This window comes from Parasteatoda tepidariorum, chromosome 4 (genome assembly GCF_043381705.1).
Source record: "Parasteatoda tepidariorum isolate YZ-2023 chromosome 4, CAS_Ptep_4.0, whole genome shotgun sequence".
In the NCBI taxonomy this organism is placed as follows: domain Eukaryota; kingdom Metazoa; phylum Arthropoda; class Arachnida; order Araneae; family Theridiidae; genus Parasteatoda; species Parasteatoda tepidariorum.
This window is the reverse complement of record NC_092207.1, coordinates 10,798,186-10,814,362: the sequence shown is the minus strand read 5'-3', so window position 1 is coordinate 10,814,362 and position 16,177 is coordinate 10,798,186. Positions and strand designations below refer to the sequence as shown.

The following is a 16,177-nucleotide window of genomic DNA, read 5'->3' as shown; positions in this document are numbered from 1 at the left end:
ATCTGATCGACTCAAAATGTTGACCAATTATTTTGCCAAACATTCAAAAAGAATGAGTAGGAGGCGGTGACCCTAGTTATTAAAAAACAATCTTTAATTTAGTGACAGAGAGCCGCGGTGGCTCAGAGGATAGAGCGTTAGCCTTCCAATGAGGTAAGCCGGGTTCGAATCCCAGCGATGGCTGGTCGATACGAATGTCGCACCTGACTCACACCGATTACAGTGCTGATCGGTGTGAGTCAGGTCGGATCATATGTCAGAGTCCCCTTACCATTTGACAAACCATGAGATGTTTTCATGGTTTTCCTCTCCATGTAACGCATATGTGGATTAGTTCTATTTAAATATCCTCCACTTGGTCAAATTTCTCCCAATACTTGATCCAGGAGCTACCTTGCCTTCTGGATTGGGTTCGAAATTACATGGTTATGGAGTTAAACATTAGCAGTCCTTAACCCTAAATTGGGTCGGCTGTTCAACGACAGTTATAAAATAAAATTTAGTGTAGAAACGTATGTAATGCGTTCATTCTGAAACAAATTTTGTATTTTTGATTCTATCGTCAAGAAGAACAAACAATAACTTTTTTTTTTTAAAAGAAAAAAGTTTTTTTATTGCTTCTATCAAAAAATAAAACTTAACAAGGAACAAGTGCAGAGCTTCGTTATACATCAATGCAATTTCTCAATCGAGTTTTGTGGGTCCGAAACATCAAGTCTTTATGTTCTGAAAGCATTTCTAAAAACAAAATGAAAGAATTAATCAAATACACTTCTTGATTATTGGTTTTTATTTAATAAATTTGGTCGATAAATATCTGAAACTAATCTAGGAACTGAAATGAAGAACAGAGTAGAAAAACGGGAAAGTCTTTTGCAGGTTTTTGAAAAATAAAAAGAAACAAAATTTGAACTTTTTAACTTAAGTTTTTCTAAGTTTAGAAAAAATATTTTAGCTCATTCACTTAAAAGTGTTAAATCATGAGAAATTTTAACTAAATAACTAAGTGATTTATTAAAAAAAAATGCCTACATATAGTCCCCTAGTGAGCAAGGCGTTCGAGCAAGCATAGGAGAAAGTGGGATAAGATCGGGTATCTGAATGGAGTAGAAATTATAGTTAAGAAAAATTATAGTTAAGAGAAAAACCACTATCCCTATGGATAGAGTCTGTTTGCATTTAATTGCACTCCAAATGGATGCCAACCAAGTCAGAAAACAATACATTTTTCAGAGTTATTTTAAAAACTGCCTTATTAATTGTAGTAAATGTTATTTAAAATTATAATTTTAACCATTATCGTTTTAATCAAAGGCCATTTTATAATTGAATAATAAGTAATGGAATAAGTAATGAAATAATAAGTAATGGAAAGTAATTTAAAAAAAATACAGAGAATAAAATAAATGTATATTAAATTAATACTTTTTGTCAGGAGAAAGATATCTTTAAAACAAAAAAAGTAAGTGAAGAGAAAATAAAGTGATCTGAGTCAAGCAGGTTCTCTATATTGTGTAAAAATTTAGCTTTAAGTGGTGCTTAAATTTTCAAAAGCGCTGACTAGGGCACTTCATACATTTAAGNTCGAGAAATTCGTTGTCCGCTGGGAATTTTTGACCGCCGAGGACGGCGGGCGGGCTGTTTTTCGAGCCCTGCATTTAAGGGTCAGACACATATCAGGTATAATATGCCATGCTTCATTCCATTCCCCAGTCATGCCCATCCTTAGTAAATTTTCATCAATGGAGAGTATTTTCATTTAAATTATTGACACTTTTTTTTTCTTTTTTTTTTTAAAAAAACTTCAATAAAAATATTTCTGAAAGAAATTTTATGATATGGAAAATGTTTACATACCAAAAGGGGCATCGCAATTTTTAACAGAGATTCCTGAAAATAAAAACTATGCATAAATATGCAAAATTTAATAACTCAAAATGATAATTATATGAACAATTTGAATGCTGATATTTTCACATAGATCAACTAAAAAATACGTTACATTTTCATCCTAAAATAATTTTAAAATCGCGATTTTTTTTTCATTTGAAAGTGATTTTTTATTTTAATTTATATATCTATTTCAGAGATACCTTAAAATAAACTGCACATAAGTATGCAATATGCAAGGTTTAATTATACACAATGATTCTTGTATGAAATATTTAAATGAGGGTAGTTTCATAAGGATCAACTAAAAAATAAATTACATTTTCATGTTTCAATAACTGTAAAATTTAAAATTTTTTTGTTTAAATAATATATATATTCATACATAAAAAATAAATTATGTATAAGCACACAATATGTAACGTTTAATTGAAGAAAATGATTTCACATGGATCAACTAAAAAAGAAACTCATTTTCTTCCTAAAATAATTTCAAAGTTGTCGGTTTTTTTTTTTTTTGTATAAAGATGATCTTTTATTTTAATCTATCTCTCTTTTCATTTATCTCCTAATCCTAAATACTAGTTAAAAATGTAGGACGAAATTTGAAAAAATAAATATTCATTTTGTTTTAATATCTCCCATTTGTCTTCTAAAATACTTCTGAAAAAAAATTAATTCTTTATTTCTTTTTGTTAGTGTTTTTTTTCTCTTCTTTTAAAACACCTGTATTCACATCTATAATATAATTTTTAAAAATCTAATTTATTTTTTTATGAAATATTTTTTTCCTTCAATATCTTTTTATTTTTTCTTGTAATTTTTAAAAGGAAAACTTTAGTATGCATTTTAAAAATTTACAATGTATTCTAAAAATTATGTATTTTTATTGTTTCACATGATTTTTAAAAGGAAAAATTTAGTAAGCATTTTAAAAATTTAGTATGTATTCTAAAAACTATATCGTTTTATTTTTTCGTGTAATTTTTGAAAGGAAAAATTTAGTATGTATTTTTAAAAAAATATTACCCCTTTTTCTCTCATCTTCTTCTTCACACAATTTTCTGACTGTAAAAGAAAAATAATGTAAGAAAAATCCCGAAAATTTGGAATAAAAAAGTTAAATTTGAAAATATATTATCGAATAATATATATTATACAATAGAATAAAAATTTGAAAATATATTATGAATATATATTGAATAGTTATTACTAGAATTCGGTGCTTAATAACTAAAAATCTCTAAAAATGTTCTTAAATTTAAAGAAATTTCTTTGTAATTAAACAAGACATCAGAATTGCATTGGATTATTAAATAGTTTCTGATGTTTGCAAATGCAGCATTTTTTTTGTTTTTTTGTCCGAAGCCCAGAAAGTTTCTGGAGTTAGCTTTAATTCTTTTGTTTCCCTGAATTCTTATAAAGTAATTTCTAACCTTTGGTACCAATTAGAGATTTACCGGGTACCCGGTGAAAATTTACATTTTTTCCCAGTTAGTATAGAGTACCCGGTATTTATTACCCAACCGGTACCCGACAAGGTTTTATAAAATTTTTTTGAAAAACAATATAAAAATCGCGTAATTTTTGTCGAAGAAATATTTTGCCAGATATAATTCTAAAGAAATTTATTTTGCGTCTATGTAAATAAAAATATAATTTTTATATTTTTATATTTCTTAAACTTAATTTTAAAAAAATAATAACTCCAAAATATATTTGGGATATTAGCATAAAACTTTGATATCAAGTGGATATAATTAAGAGCATAATATTAAAGGTAGGATATTTTAATTAAGTGACAAATGAAAAATGCTATCAACCGTAAGCAGGGGTCTGTTCAGATATTTTGTGAAGGGTCCGATTAAAAGATAAATTATTTTGTGAAGGGTCCGTTTTTAAGTTAAAATATTTTGTGAGGGGTCCGTTTTTATGAAAAGATATTTGGTGAAGGGTCCGTTTTTATGAAAAGATATTTTGTGAAGGGCCCGTTAACGGACCCAAATTTCTTCTAAACAGAACCCTGGTAAGGCTGTGAGCCTTGATGGCTCAGGGGGTAGTACGTTCACCTTCCATTAAGGTGAACCGGGTTCGAATCCCAGCAATGACTGGTGTATACGAATACCGCATCCGGCTTGCACCCGACTACAGTGCTGACATAAAATATTCTCAGTGGTAGACGGATCATGGATTAGAGTCTACTTGCCGTCAGGCTGTTCGTGGAAGGTTTTCGTGCTTTTCCTCTCCATGTAACGCAAATGCGGTTAGTTCCTTCAAACAGTCCTTCACGGTGACAAAATGTCTCCCAATACTTGGTCCAGAAGTTCCCTTGCCTTCTGGATTGGGTTTTAAATTACAAGGCTATAGAGTATGAACATTGGTAGTCATAAACCCAAAATTGAATCGGCACAGTTCAACCATGGTAATAAAATAAAATAAACCGATAAGCGTAATTTTTTCCGTATTCTAGAAATTTGAACCCCTTTAAAAAAAATAAAATAACTCCTGGATCAAATCTGCAAAGTTGCTTTCATGAAAAACTTTTTCTATGAAACTAACGCATTATTAGGAGGGGGGAAAAACACGAAAACTTTCCATGGTTTGCCTGTTAGCAAGAAAAGTGTAACAGGACTGGTTGGAAATTGAATTTAAGTGAGCTAACGAGTCAGTAACAGTTATTTTGGTAAAAAATTAGCGTAAAGTTACCGATGGATAGTTTTATTCCGAAAAGCTTCTTTTCAGTATAAACGTAAAACAACTTATACTGAAAATGTAGTGAAATGTTTCGTCCAATTTCGTTCTGAAAATAAAATAAAATTACTTGTAACGAGAAATTATTCTTCAATTGGGTACTTACACTTCAAAAATAAGAACTCCCATACTCACGCACGTGTCCTATGACGTCAGTTAATCTTTATCAGCAAAATGGCGTTTTAAAGTTGTGCTGAGTTTCTCTACAGAATTTAAAATGTTAATTAACGATAAGTTATTTAAATATAGAGCCCTATCGCACATCGATTTAATTGAAATATAATTCTTTCTCGTCTACTTCTTTTACTTAACTTAGATTTATTATTTGTGTATTTTATTGTAACCGTGATATATTTTCGTTTTGTGTACCTGGCAATTTCGATGCATGATCAGTTTATTTATGTTCCACATGGCTTCGTGACTTTCTTTGTGGTAAGCCTCTGTGTGAATATATATTCTGAAAGAACTGAAATCTTGAGAAGGAATCTTAGTGAAAGAATTTTGAAAGTGTCACTTAAGAGAATAGATGCTTGACGGGCTTGGCTTGCTCGAAATAAAATGGAAAGAACAGTTGCTAAGGTAAAAAAATACCGTAAAACAGTTGCTCACGTTTCAACAACCAATCAGGATCGAGATAGCCAGACTACTTTAGTTGCAGGTATCCCATTGTGGATTGGATCTCGAGCTTATTACCTCCACGACTTCTGGTTAGAAGAAGTTACAACAGCTTATTGTACAAGGCGATAGATAATTTTATTTAAGTAATAAATAATACAATTTTTGAGCTAAAATCAGCTGGATTTCATAAAATATTAATAATATTGAGGGGCCGTTCAAAAAGTACGTACATCCTGAAGGGAGGGGGAGGGGATTTGCTATTTTGTACGGTTTTGTATTATGGGGAGAGGGGAGGTATTATACAAAGTACGTACAATATAAGCATACACCAAATTTAAATTTGACTTTTTCCTACACATGTATTATACATATGTTTGTTCTCGTATTTTTTTTCACACAGCGACCACTTGTTAGAATGGGTAAATCAGTTCTCAAAAAAAGTTGTCTCGCAAAATAAAAAATTGCAAACCCCGAAACTTTTTCTGGTACCGATAAAGATAAAGTTGGGTGTTATTGTTTAAATAATTTAAATGAATAAATTATTTTAAATAAATATTTAATTTTATTTGAAACAAAATTATTTTAATTTTTATGAAAAAGGGGGGTAGAGTAATAAAATGTACGTACTCTAGGGGGGGAGGAGTAAGACCTTATGTACGGTAATGTACGAAAGGGGGGGTTAAAATGTCCCCATTTTTGTGTACGTACGTTTTGAACGGCCCCTAAATAATTTTTGTGAATTTGATGTGGATTTTATTATTCATAGATATATTCTAGAGCAAGGAGATATGGTTGCTATATTTAGAAAGAACTCGCTTTTTTGGCAGTCCCGATGTGGCTTCTTTCGACTTGTTCATTTCACTTTTTTTTTTCTTTCTTACCTTTTTTTTTTTTTTTTTTTTTTTTTTTTTTTTTTTTTTTTTTTTTTTTTTTTTTTNTTTTTTTTTTTTTTTTTGCAGGCAGAGCAAAATTTAAAATTTATGTGAAAATTTAGAATCGAAGAAAACATTACCTGTTTCTTTTCAGCTTCGTTAAGATTGCAAAAAAATGTCAAATACTGTGAGTAGTTTTCATTCACTTTTACTCCTGGATTGCAACTCTCAACTGATTCAGAAAACTGAAATAAATTGTATTCATGTACGTTTTTACAAACAAATTTTTTATTTATTTAAATGCCATTATGAACGAAGACTCCTTTCAGAAATGTAATGTTAATATTATAAATGCAATAATTATCTATTCTAAAATATATCGAAAGTTAATGTCTGAAACTGCACAATAATATTTTAAAATTGCACAGTAATATTTTAAAACTTAATGTCTGGAACTGCACAGTAATATTTTAAACCTTAATGTCTGGAATTGCACAGTAATATTTTAAAACTTAATGTCCGGTACTGTGCAATAATATTTTAATAATTAATAACCGGAACTGCACAATAATGTTTTAAAACGTAATGTCTGGAAAAGCGCAATAACAATTTAAAACGTAATGTCTGAAAATGCGCAATAATATTTTAAATCTTAATGTCTGGAACTGCGTAATAATATTTTAAAGTTTAATGTCTAGAACTGCTCATGATAGCTTTAGGATGAATAAAATAGCACCACCAAAAGTGGCAGCTGTGCCGTGCAATCGAAAAATCAAATACAAAAAATTCAAAATTGAGACATATTGCATTTTTGTATGATAAAGCAACTATACTGCAACAATAATAATAATAATTTTTTTCAAAAATAATTTTTTTTATTCATTTTTCTGAAATTCGTTTTTTTTTTTAACGATGATACCATTAACATTAGAAAGAAAATAATTGTCAAGTATTTCGAAATCTGTCGTGACTCTCTCTTTTCGTTGCTTTAATTGCACGGCAAAACTGTTGTTTCAAACAGTTTTTTTTTTTTTTTTTAATACTATTTCGATCCCTAGCTCATTAAACTCAAGCACCCCCCAGCGTGACTTTCTTAATTCTTCATTGTGAAACAAAAATTTCTTTTAAACAAAAAATACATTCCATTTATTTTCCCATTTCATTTTAATTTATTATATCCATTTTATATCGGTGAAGAGTCATAGTAGTTTCAAATTTCAATAATGATTCCATATTGAAAATTTGTTTTAAATAAATGTTCATTAATGTTTGATCATAAACCATTTTCGACTTTTTGAATGAAATAATAATTATAAAAAGAAAATAATATTAGTGAAACTAATAATAAAATAATAATAATGAAAATAATAATAATAAATCTAAGTAAGAAACTTTTCAAAGATGACTAAAACTTTAGAAGACTTCTCCGATTATTTGAAATAATAGTTTTCAAAATAATTAGTTTATCAGTTTTTATCTACAATTTCACGCAGGGCGTGATTATAAATAATTTATTGTTACATATCTTTTATTTAATAATTGTAAAAAAAAAATTAATAAATATGAAAAATCACGTAATATTAAATAAATCATTGTTATAAATTGATTTGACTCTTTTTTTATGAGAGAAAGTGTTTATTAATATTTTAAGATATTATAGAAATCCTACAAAACTACCCCCACACTTATGTTGTTTCGTGTTTTGCAGTCCCGCAATAAACTGATCGTTAAGACACGGTTCCTAGCAGATCACCGAAGTCAAGCATTACTGGCTGCTGTTAGTGTGAGGATGGGTGACCACTTGGATCACTCTGCGTAGGGACCGAGGTTGCGCGGTATTGGTTTTCGTTAAACTGTTCTACCGTATAGTGCTCGACTTCGCGTTCAGGTCGTCGGGCTACCAAAGCGTGGGTGCCATCTCCTCTGCAGAGGATCAAAATTGTGATGGCATGTCTTCGATCATCATCAGGGATGTTTCCCAGACTGTCGCCAATAGCCCATTGTGCAGCTATAGTGCGACGTAAATGAACTACAACTACAACTCGTGTTTTGAAATTAAAATAAACTAGACTACTTACACTACTTGGCACTAACTGAAGACATTGTAGCACAGAATTTTTGATTTGTTCATTTTTTGCTGTAATAGAAAACAATGCTTTTTTTAAAAAATTTATATGTTTGTTTCATAAAAACACTAAAATAAATGACAATAGCAACAAAATAGCAATCATTACAGACAAGTACTTTTCCTCAATGGATCTTTTGATGGAAATTTTTGGAAGTTCCGTATTAGTAAGCGTATGAAAAAAAGTAAGTTAAAAATAGAAAAAAAAATTTTAATGGTGAAGAAAGTAATTATTAAAAAATGTTTTCAAAAAATATTTACAAATTTAAAAATTTTTATATTTTGAACGAAAATTGGGAAAAAAATAAAATAAGAAAAAATATATAATCTTGTTACCAGCTCTCACGATTATATCAGAAAAAAATAGTGCTTTCTAATATTGCATTAATATAGCCGAAGTAAAACCTATCAATACAAAAGTGTGAGGAGCAAAATTTAAACGAAAAATTTAAAAAATTTAAACGAAAATAGAACTTACTAAGCAAAAAATGTAAAATAAAAATGCAAATTAAAACAATGAATCAAGAATAGAAAATAAAAATTTAAGAACAAACTACATAATGCTCAAAACTTGCTATACAAAGTGAGTAGCGAATTCGAAAGTATTTACGCTTACAGGCATTTTTCAAAAGTGATCTAAAATGTTTTCGTTACAAATATGCCAGATTATAAAATACGAAAATATAAGCTTGCATAGGGGAAGGGAATCAACTATTGGCGCGTTCTTACTGAAGTAAAGTAGCGCGTATGAAAGTTTATAATTAATAAGGTTGAACCGTGATGGCACAGGGGATGGAGCGCTCGCCTCTCAACGAGGTGAACTAAGTTCGAATCCCGACTATGACTGGTTGATTCGATTTCCATACCGGGCGTGCACCGATCGCAGTGCTGACGTAAAATATCCTCTGTAGTAGACGGATTATGGGCTAGTGTCCCCTAACCATCAGGCTAACCACAGGGGTTTTCGTGGTTTTCCTCTCCATGCAAAGCAAATGCAGATTAGTTCCATCAAAAAGTCCTCCGGGGAGTTCCCTTGTCTTCTGAATTGAGTTCGAAATTACAAGAATACGGAGTTGCACATTGGTAGTCGTAAACTGAAAATACGGTTGGCTGTTCAACGACTATTACAAAATAAAATTAATAAGATTGCATGTTAATTATAAAATATTCATATTAGTAATAAGGTTGAATTTAGAAAAAATATTAACATTTAACGAAAAAAAAATTTTTTTTTTGCCCTTGGAATTGCCGGAATTGCGTTTGCACATGGTAAAAATATAAATTAAGTTAACAAAGAGATTTCAATTATAACATACAATTAACTCAGCGATTTTATACAGAATTAATTACATTAGTTGGATATCCATTGCTTTTTATTAAATTTTGGAAATCTATGTTATTTTTTGATAAATAAGCATTACTACAAATTCTTTTAGTTCTATTCATTTGGTTAAAAATGTAACTTAAATAAATGCTTTTAGAAGCATTAGAATTCCATGTAATTAGTTTATTTATATTAAATTTAAATTCATTTCTTTTATGGTATAAATCAACAAAGCAGAAATTTTCTTCTTTTTTAAAACCCAAATTCACAAAATTAAAAGTAATATTATCGTCATGGTTACGAATCAAGAATTATTCCTGGGGCATATTTATAATAGTACCACAAACTTCGGGCAGCTATTTTTATTTATTTTCCTTGGTACTTCTCAGATCATTCTTTTGTATCATTATAATCAAGGCAGGGAACGAACGAGATCTCCTTTTTCATAAATCACAGTCTGGCCGTGGACTGATCGTAAAGACACGGTTCCCAGTAGAACACCGAAGTCAAGCATCACTGGCTGCGGTCAGAAAGCAGTTGGGAGACCACTTTGATCAGCCTGCGTAGGAACCGAGGATGCACGGTATTGGTTCTCGCTAAACTGTTCTACCGTAAAGTGTTCGATCTCACGCGCAGCTTTTCGGGCTTCTGAAGCAGGGAGCCATCCCCTCTGAAGAGGATTTAAATTGGGATGGCATGTCTTCGGATCATCCTCAGGGATGTTTCCCAGACCGCTAGTAGCCCATTGTGCAGCTCTAGTGCGATGTAAATAAAGTACCTAAAGTACCTACCTCTAAAATCGCGAAGTTCAAAAATTACATGAAATATTTACATAATAGTTTCAATAATTCTTAAGCTTTTGAGAACTTGAAAATCAGAAATAACAATAATTATTTTTGAGGTAACATCTGATAAAAGAATATAACCAAAAGACTTCTAACCATTTTACATGAATACTACGATAATTAATAGAATATTGTGAATTCTTCTTACTAAAAATTGACTTCCGACCACTGCGGAGGATAAATCAATCATTTTAAGGAATAAACACTAAAGTTTAAAACTTACAGCAAATCATCTGCTTTATCGGTGAATCTGCAGCATGAACCACACACGCGCAGCATGTTAACAATAATGTCTTTAAAAAATTCATTTTCCTTCAAAGTAACATTGAAATCGTTCTTTTTATATACCATTTTCGCTGACCTTCAAAAGGATGCTTCAGTTTTGAAAGATTGTCACGACCATCGTGGGTGACCCTTCACAGTTAGATAAAAGCTACCCTTCATGTCCGTTTTTTTGTATGGACGGAAACAAATTGTCATTTAAAGTCTTTTCTTACCTTCATAATGTGATAATTTTCCGCATACATAAATACGTTATATTTCATTTATTGTATATTCGTCAACTTCAAAGTAAATATTTTGATAAGATTTTTTCCACCTTTTTCGGATTGTGTTATTTTTTCGGAAATTAAATGTAGCATTGCATCAATCACTGCAGAATAAATATTGCACAGCTGTTCTTTATCGTATTGCCGGCTATACCAAACCATAAAGCAACTATAGAAAAAAAAAAGAACAATTGACATATTGAAGAAAATATGATAAAATATCTTGCACAGTTATGGAAGAAGTATTTTTTAACTGTTATCATTTGAAGCAGCGGTCGGGAAAACTACATTATTTTTGTAGTTTACTACATTTCAACTACTTTGTTACAATTGTAGTAACTATTTTTTTTAAATGTAGTTAACTACTTTTTTTAAAAATGTAGTGACTACAAACTACTTTGGAATTGTAGTAATTACTTCGCAACTTTAAGGAACCGAACTTTGCTGGGGAAATTAATTTACAACTGTATAACTTACACTGCTGGAGAAATTAATCTACACCTGTATAATTTACACTGCTGGAGAAAATAATTTTCACCTGTATAACTTACCCTGCTGGAGAAATAATTTACACCTGTATAACTTTTACTGTTGGGGAAATTAATTTACACCAGTATAACTTACACTACCGGGGAAATTAATTTACACCAGTATAACTTACACTGCTGGAGAAATTAATTTACACCCGTATAACTTAAACTGCTGGAGAAATTAATTTACAACCGTATAACTTACACTGCTGGAGAAATTAATTCCTGTATCGGAATCGAACCCGGTTTACCTCATTGGAAGGCGGAAGCTCTAAGCCATCACGGCCTCAATATAAATTTATGTTATTAAAAAAGATGTAGTTGTATAGATTAAATGTATACAAATACTAACTTTTCATCCATTTTTTCTCAAAGTTTTAGCATGTTTTTATTTCTGTGAAGGTTAAATCATACTATCAAAACTTAGTAATATTGCTGATGAGCTGGAGCACTCAAATCTCTACTGCAGCAACCATACCTACTAACAATGCAAGTTTCAATCGTTTTTTGACCGTTATAAGCAGAGTTTATTTTCACTTTATCATTAAAATTAATTATTCGTTAATCAAAATTCTGATTAACTAGAGTGCTCAAGTCTCATCTAGAACTACAATACAATATGCAATAGTTAGAAATAAACTGTTTGATAATTACCATTATTTGCAATTAAACACAATTCTCAATTAACCATTGAAGTTGTATTTTGTGGTTTAAAAAAATATTGTAATGCATAACAAGATTTTAATTAGCCTAGCTATTTAAGAAAATGGACTTAGTATTAGATTCCATTTCCTAAACTTCTCGCATGAAAATTGTCTATTTTTTAAAGAGAAAGCTAATTCTTCATACGACATCGTCCGTTTGCCTTAGTACATTTCTTAATGTATTTTTTTTAAAAAGTATTTAAAATCCAACAATGTTTTTAAAAAGTAATTAAGGATTTTATAATAGTGGTATTAAATTTACGTTTTGCAAATTTAGATTTTTAAAAACCAACCACTTTACCGTTCTGATGTCACCTGATAGGCTCCCTGAACACGCTTTTATGGACAACAGAACAAATGACAAAAAATATTTTGCAATTTTATATATAATAAAAAAAATATGTATTTGATTTTTAAAAAACTGAATTTATTAAATCTAATGCTGTTTAGATGTATATAAAACTATTTCTAAATAAGTTTGATTACATTATTTGGGTAACAAATTACGGTGATCTCGAAAATTTGAACTATTTCTTAGTATCCGTTTGGCAACAGTCATCCTGGTTGTCAGGCGGTTATGTTTACGAGAGAAAAAAATAAATGAAAAAAAAAGAAAAATATTTTTAGGAATGAATAATTCCAAAACAATCTGAGGTATATTCGTTGATGACTATTAATTATGCTATTTCATTTAGAGTTAAGCGTCTGGGGTGAGTCCAACCTAAGATTTTTTTTTCTTTCACTTTCATGGTTATAAATAACTCATAACCTGTATTCTCATAAACAATTTCACTTGATATTTCACAATAAATTAAAATTTTATGACGTAAAAAAATAAAAATTAATAATATTTTCAGATTTGAATTATATGATGAATTAACTGCTTGGTGTATGTAATTGACAAATTTTTTTTAAATGAAATAAATACGATATTTTAGGCTCGTTAAACAAGAATGACGTGTCGTAAAAAAAGCTCATTTTTGAAAAGAAAACATCAATATTTTAGTTTTTTTCTGTTGTCTATACTTAAAAGGCGAGACTTAATTTTTTTTACGATACTTGCCTCTCTTATTTTCCAGACTCAACAAAAAATTAACCAAGTTCATTTTATTGACATAATATTTTTTAATTTGCAGATCAAATTTAGTTAAAGTTAAAACAGTGAAATAAATGTGTCTAATTATTATGTAAATATGATTGCAGTTTCTAAAGACTTTTATAGGTCAGCGTTTTGATTCAAATTTTTATAGCGGGCTGATGGTTTATTTATACACTTTAAAAATGTACCATGTATGTTTTTTTTTTAAAAATCATTCGACTTACATATTTTTTTCAAAAAAATTAAAATTTATATTTTTTGTACCAAATCTGTTTCTTGAAAAGATCAGAGAAAAAACAAAAAAATAGTTATCGAAAATATTCATCGAAAAATATGAAAAATTTCTTTCAGTTTCTTTAATGACATCAGAAGAAACATTAAATAAATGAATAAAATCTAATGATAAAATGTAACTCTAAATGTCTTTAAAAGTATAGGGACAAATATATAACAATTTGATACGTGAGATATATTTAAAAAAATAATTAAAATATGATTTTTGCTTCCTTAAAAATAAAGGAGAATATAACAAAAAATAAATACTGCATATTTCCAAATAAAGAATTTTTGTAAAAATTTTCGAAAGCTAAAGTAAGGAGTGGAGTAATCAAACTTTGTAGCATCACCAACAAAAAAAAATTGTTCCAACTTTGGCAGTAGATAGCAAAATATCGCTAAAAGGTACGTATACAAAAATTTTGAGTAGAATACATAAAATAACAGTTAACACTTACATTACGACAGAAAAGGAAATGACCTTAAGAGATTTCCAATATGTTTATATTTTTGAACAAAGGTAAACTAAGATAGTGAAATGGAATTACCCTCGGAATTGAACTAGAAGTGAAATATAGCAATATACTATGTTTATTCCAGCGTTACAACATTTAAAAAAAAACTTTTTTTTAAAATTATAAGTATCAGGTTTTTAAGAAACCGCCGGTTCTTTTTTATAAACTGAGACCGAAACACGTCCATTGAGTTTAAAGAAGCCGTATTTTTGAAATTCGATTTCTCAGGAACTATTCGACCGATTTCGTTAAAATTTTGTATTTTTGCCACGTAAAATTAAAGTTTTTAAAAAGGATGTAAGAAATTGAAAACTTTACAATTCAAAATTTTTTTTGGACCATTTTTAAATAAAATAATAAATATTTACCTATAGTTGCATTTTGCTAGGAATTAACTTGGGATAAATGACTTTTATAATTGAGTGCAAAAAATCGTAAATTCGCTGAAAAAGCTCTGGACGTATAGCGAAATGTGCAAAAAATAAAATTATCACTAAGGGGTCAAAACTTTGGACCGCTCTTTTGATTAAATTATGGGGACCATATTTCCCAGATTGTGGCTACTCCCTATATTTTGGGGGGAAAGAAATCCGATTCCCTCGAAAAAAAGGTATATTTATTTAGAGAAAATACATTTTTGCTTCTGATTTCTTACTTTAAAACATCGGTACTTAATTAATTAGCATATTTGAGGTCATCCCCTGTAACCATTAAGATAGAATACTTGAACGTGAAGATCCGATCATCAGATCAAAAGTTATTCAGAGTGGGCCGTTTTTTGGCGCACTGTACATATGTACAATACATGCTTGTCCAATGTATCCCCTAAAAGTTTCCACTATTTAATCAAATAAATGTCCATTCAATTTTCTAGAATTTTTTGCATTCTTCGGTATTCTTTCGTGTGCTCATAATCTATGGATAAACCAAGCTTGTCCAGATGCTCTTGGTCCATTACACAGATGCGTCAGTGTTACCAGCTGTATGCCTTCTTTTAAAGATCTCAATACGACGCCAAGGTGTGGACCTGAAAAACAAGGTCTCTGTTGTCCTGTCATACATCCGCATAGTCCTCCTCGTAAGTAAACATCTTTTTATAAATATTTACTTATAATTTTAAGTTAAAAGCACGTGTTACAACTTAGCACGTGTTACATAGTATTGGCAAGGTCAAAATTTTGTATGGTTTTCCTTCGATGGATCAACATAAGTTTTATGGTAACCATCAATAATTCCATCATGAACTATGTTATTTTCTTATGGTAACCAACTCCAACATAAGGGACCATCGCCGCAATGTAGGAATTCGGAATGATTTATGATGGTCCAACATAAGATAGCAACTTGTTGTGATGGTTTGTTCATGTTGAACCATCCGAAATTTCCATCATAGTTTCTTAGAAATCAAATGTTGAAACTATCATGAACAATTATCATCACGATGTAGGAATTCGGACTGATTTATGATGGTCAAACATTAAAAAAATTGCTTTGATGGTATATTCCTGAGAACCAACAAGAATTCCAATTAAACCACCATGGAAATGTATAGTAAGAACCATTATGGACCATCACGGATCATCATAGATTGTGAGACCACCATGAGAATCAGACTTCTCTTGATGGTTAAACATCATAGTATTAGAGTAGAATCATGGAATGGTGGAAGTTTCGTAAAGTAAGAGTCGTTCGGAAGTTAGAGTAGAATCATGGAATGGTTAAGTTATATATATATATATGGGTCATTCTCACAAAAACAGTCATTTTCATGTCCCCAGTATATTTTATGTTTGTTTTACAGCTTAAGAAGAAGAAAAAATCAGGGAAAGTGTTCTTCAGAATGCAAGCTAACAAAAGAATAAAAATAAAATTATCAATTTTTATTTTTTATTTATTTTAGGTAATTAAAATATACCAATATGTCATTCCCTCACTTGTCCCCACTGCTGATTTAAAAAAAGAAAAAAATTGTTTCTGAAATAAGATTTTTTTTTTTACAAATTTGTGTTTTTTATTTGAGAATATTGAAATATAGAATTCAGAAAATAAATTTTAAATTTAATTTCTGATAAAAATATTA

At 29.7% G+C, this 16,177-nt stretch overlaps 2 protein-coding genes across 2 annotated transcripts in view; one reads left to right on the top strand and one right to left on the bottom strand.

The window, feature by feature from the left end:
• Window positions 1-583: 583 nt before the first annotated feature.
• LOC122269397 (uncharacterized) lies at window positions 584-10,798 on the bottom strand. Its single transcript, XM_043042279.2, has 6 exons — window positions 10,649-10,798; window positions 8,210-8,268; window positions 6,272-6,376; window positions 2,920-2,958; window positions 1,858-1,890; window positions 584-738 (listed from the first exon to the last, which is right to left on the bottom strand). Exons 1-6 carry the CDS (start codon window positions 10,731-10,733, stop codon window positions 712-714), a joined length of 348 nt encoding a protein of 115 aa, XP_042898213.1. The 5' UTR covers window positions 10,734-10,798; the 3' UTR covers window positions 584-711.
• A 1,966-nt stretch (window positions 10,799-12,764) lies between these two features.
• Window positions 12,765-16,177, top strand: part of LOC107438028 (uncharacterized) — a 19,701-nt gene continuing 16,288 nt past the window's right edge. The window contains exons 1-2 of the mRNA XM_071179402.1: window positions 12,765-12,917; window positions 14,972-15,175. Of these exons, the coding sequence (XP_071035503.1) occupies window positions 12,887-12,917; window positions 14,972-15,175 (235 nt within the window). The 5' untranslated portion in view covers window positions 12,765-12,886. The remainder of the gene's footprint in view (window positions 12,918-14,971; window positions 15,176-16,177) is intronic.

Excerpts from the sequence above, each read along its gene's own strand:
- LOC122269397 (XM_043042279.2), bottom strand. The coding sequence starts at position 10,733 with ATGAATTTTTTAAAGACATTATTGTTAACATGCTGCGCGTGTGTGGTT. Across the intron at positions 1,891-2,919 it reads AGAAGATGAGAGAAAAAGGG|GAATCTCTGTTAAAAATTGC; the intron begins GTAATATTTTTT and ends TTTTATTTTCAG. Across the intron at positions 739-1,857 it reads AAATTGCGATGCCCCTTTTG|AAATGCTTTCAGAACATAAA; the intron begins GTATGTAAACAT and ends TTTTGTTTTTAG.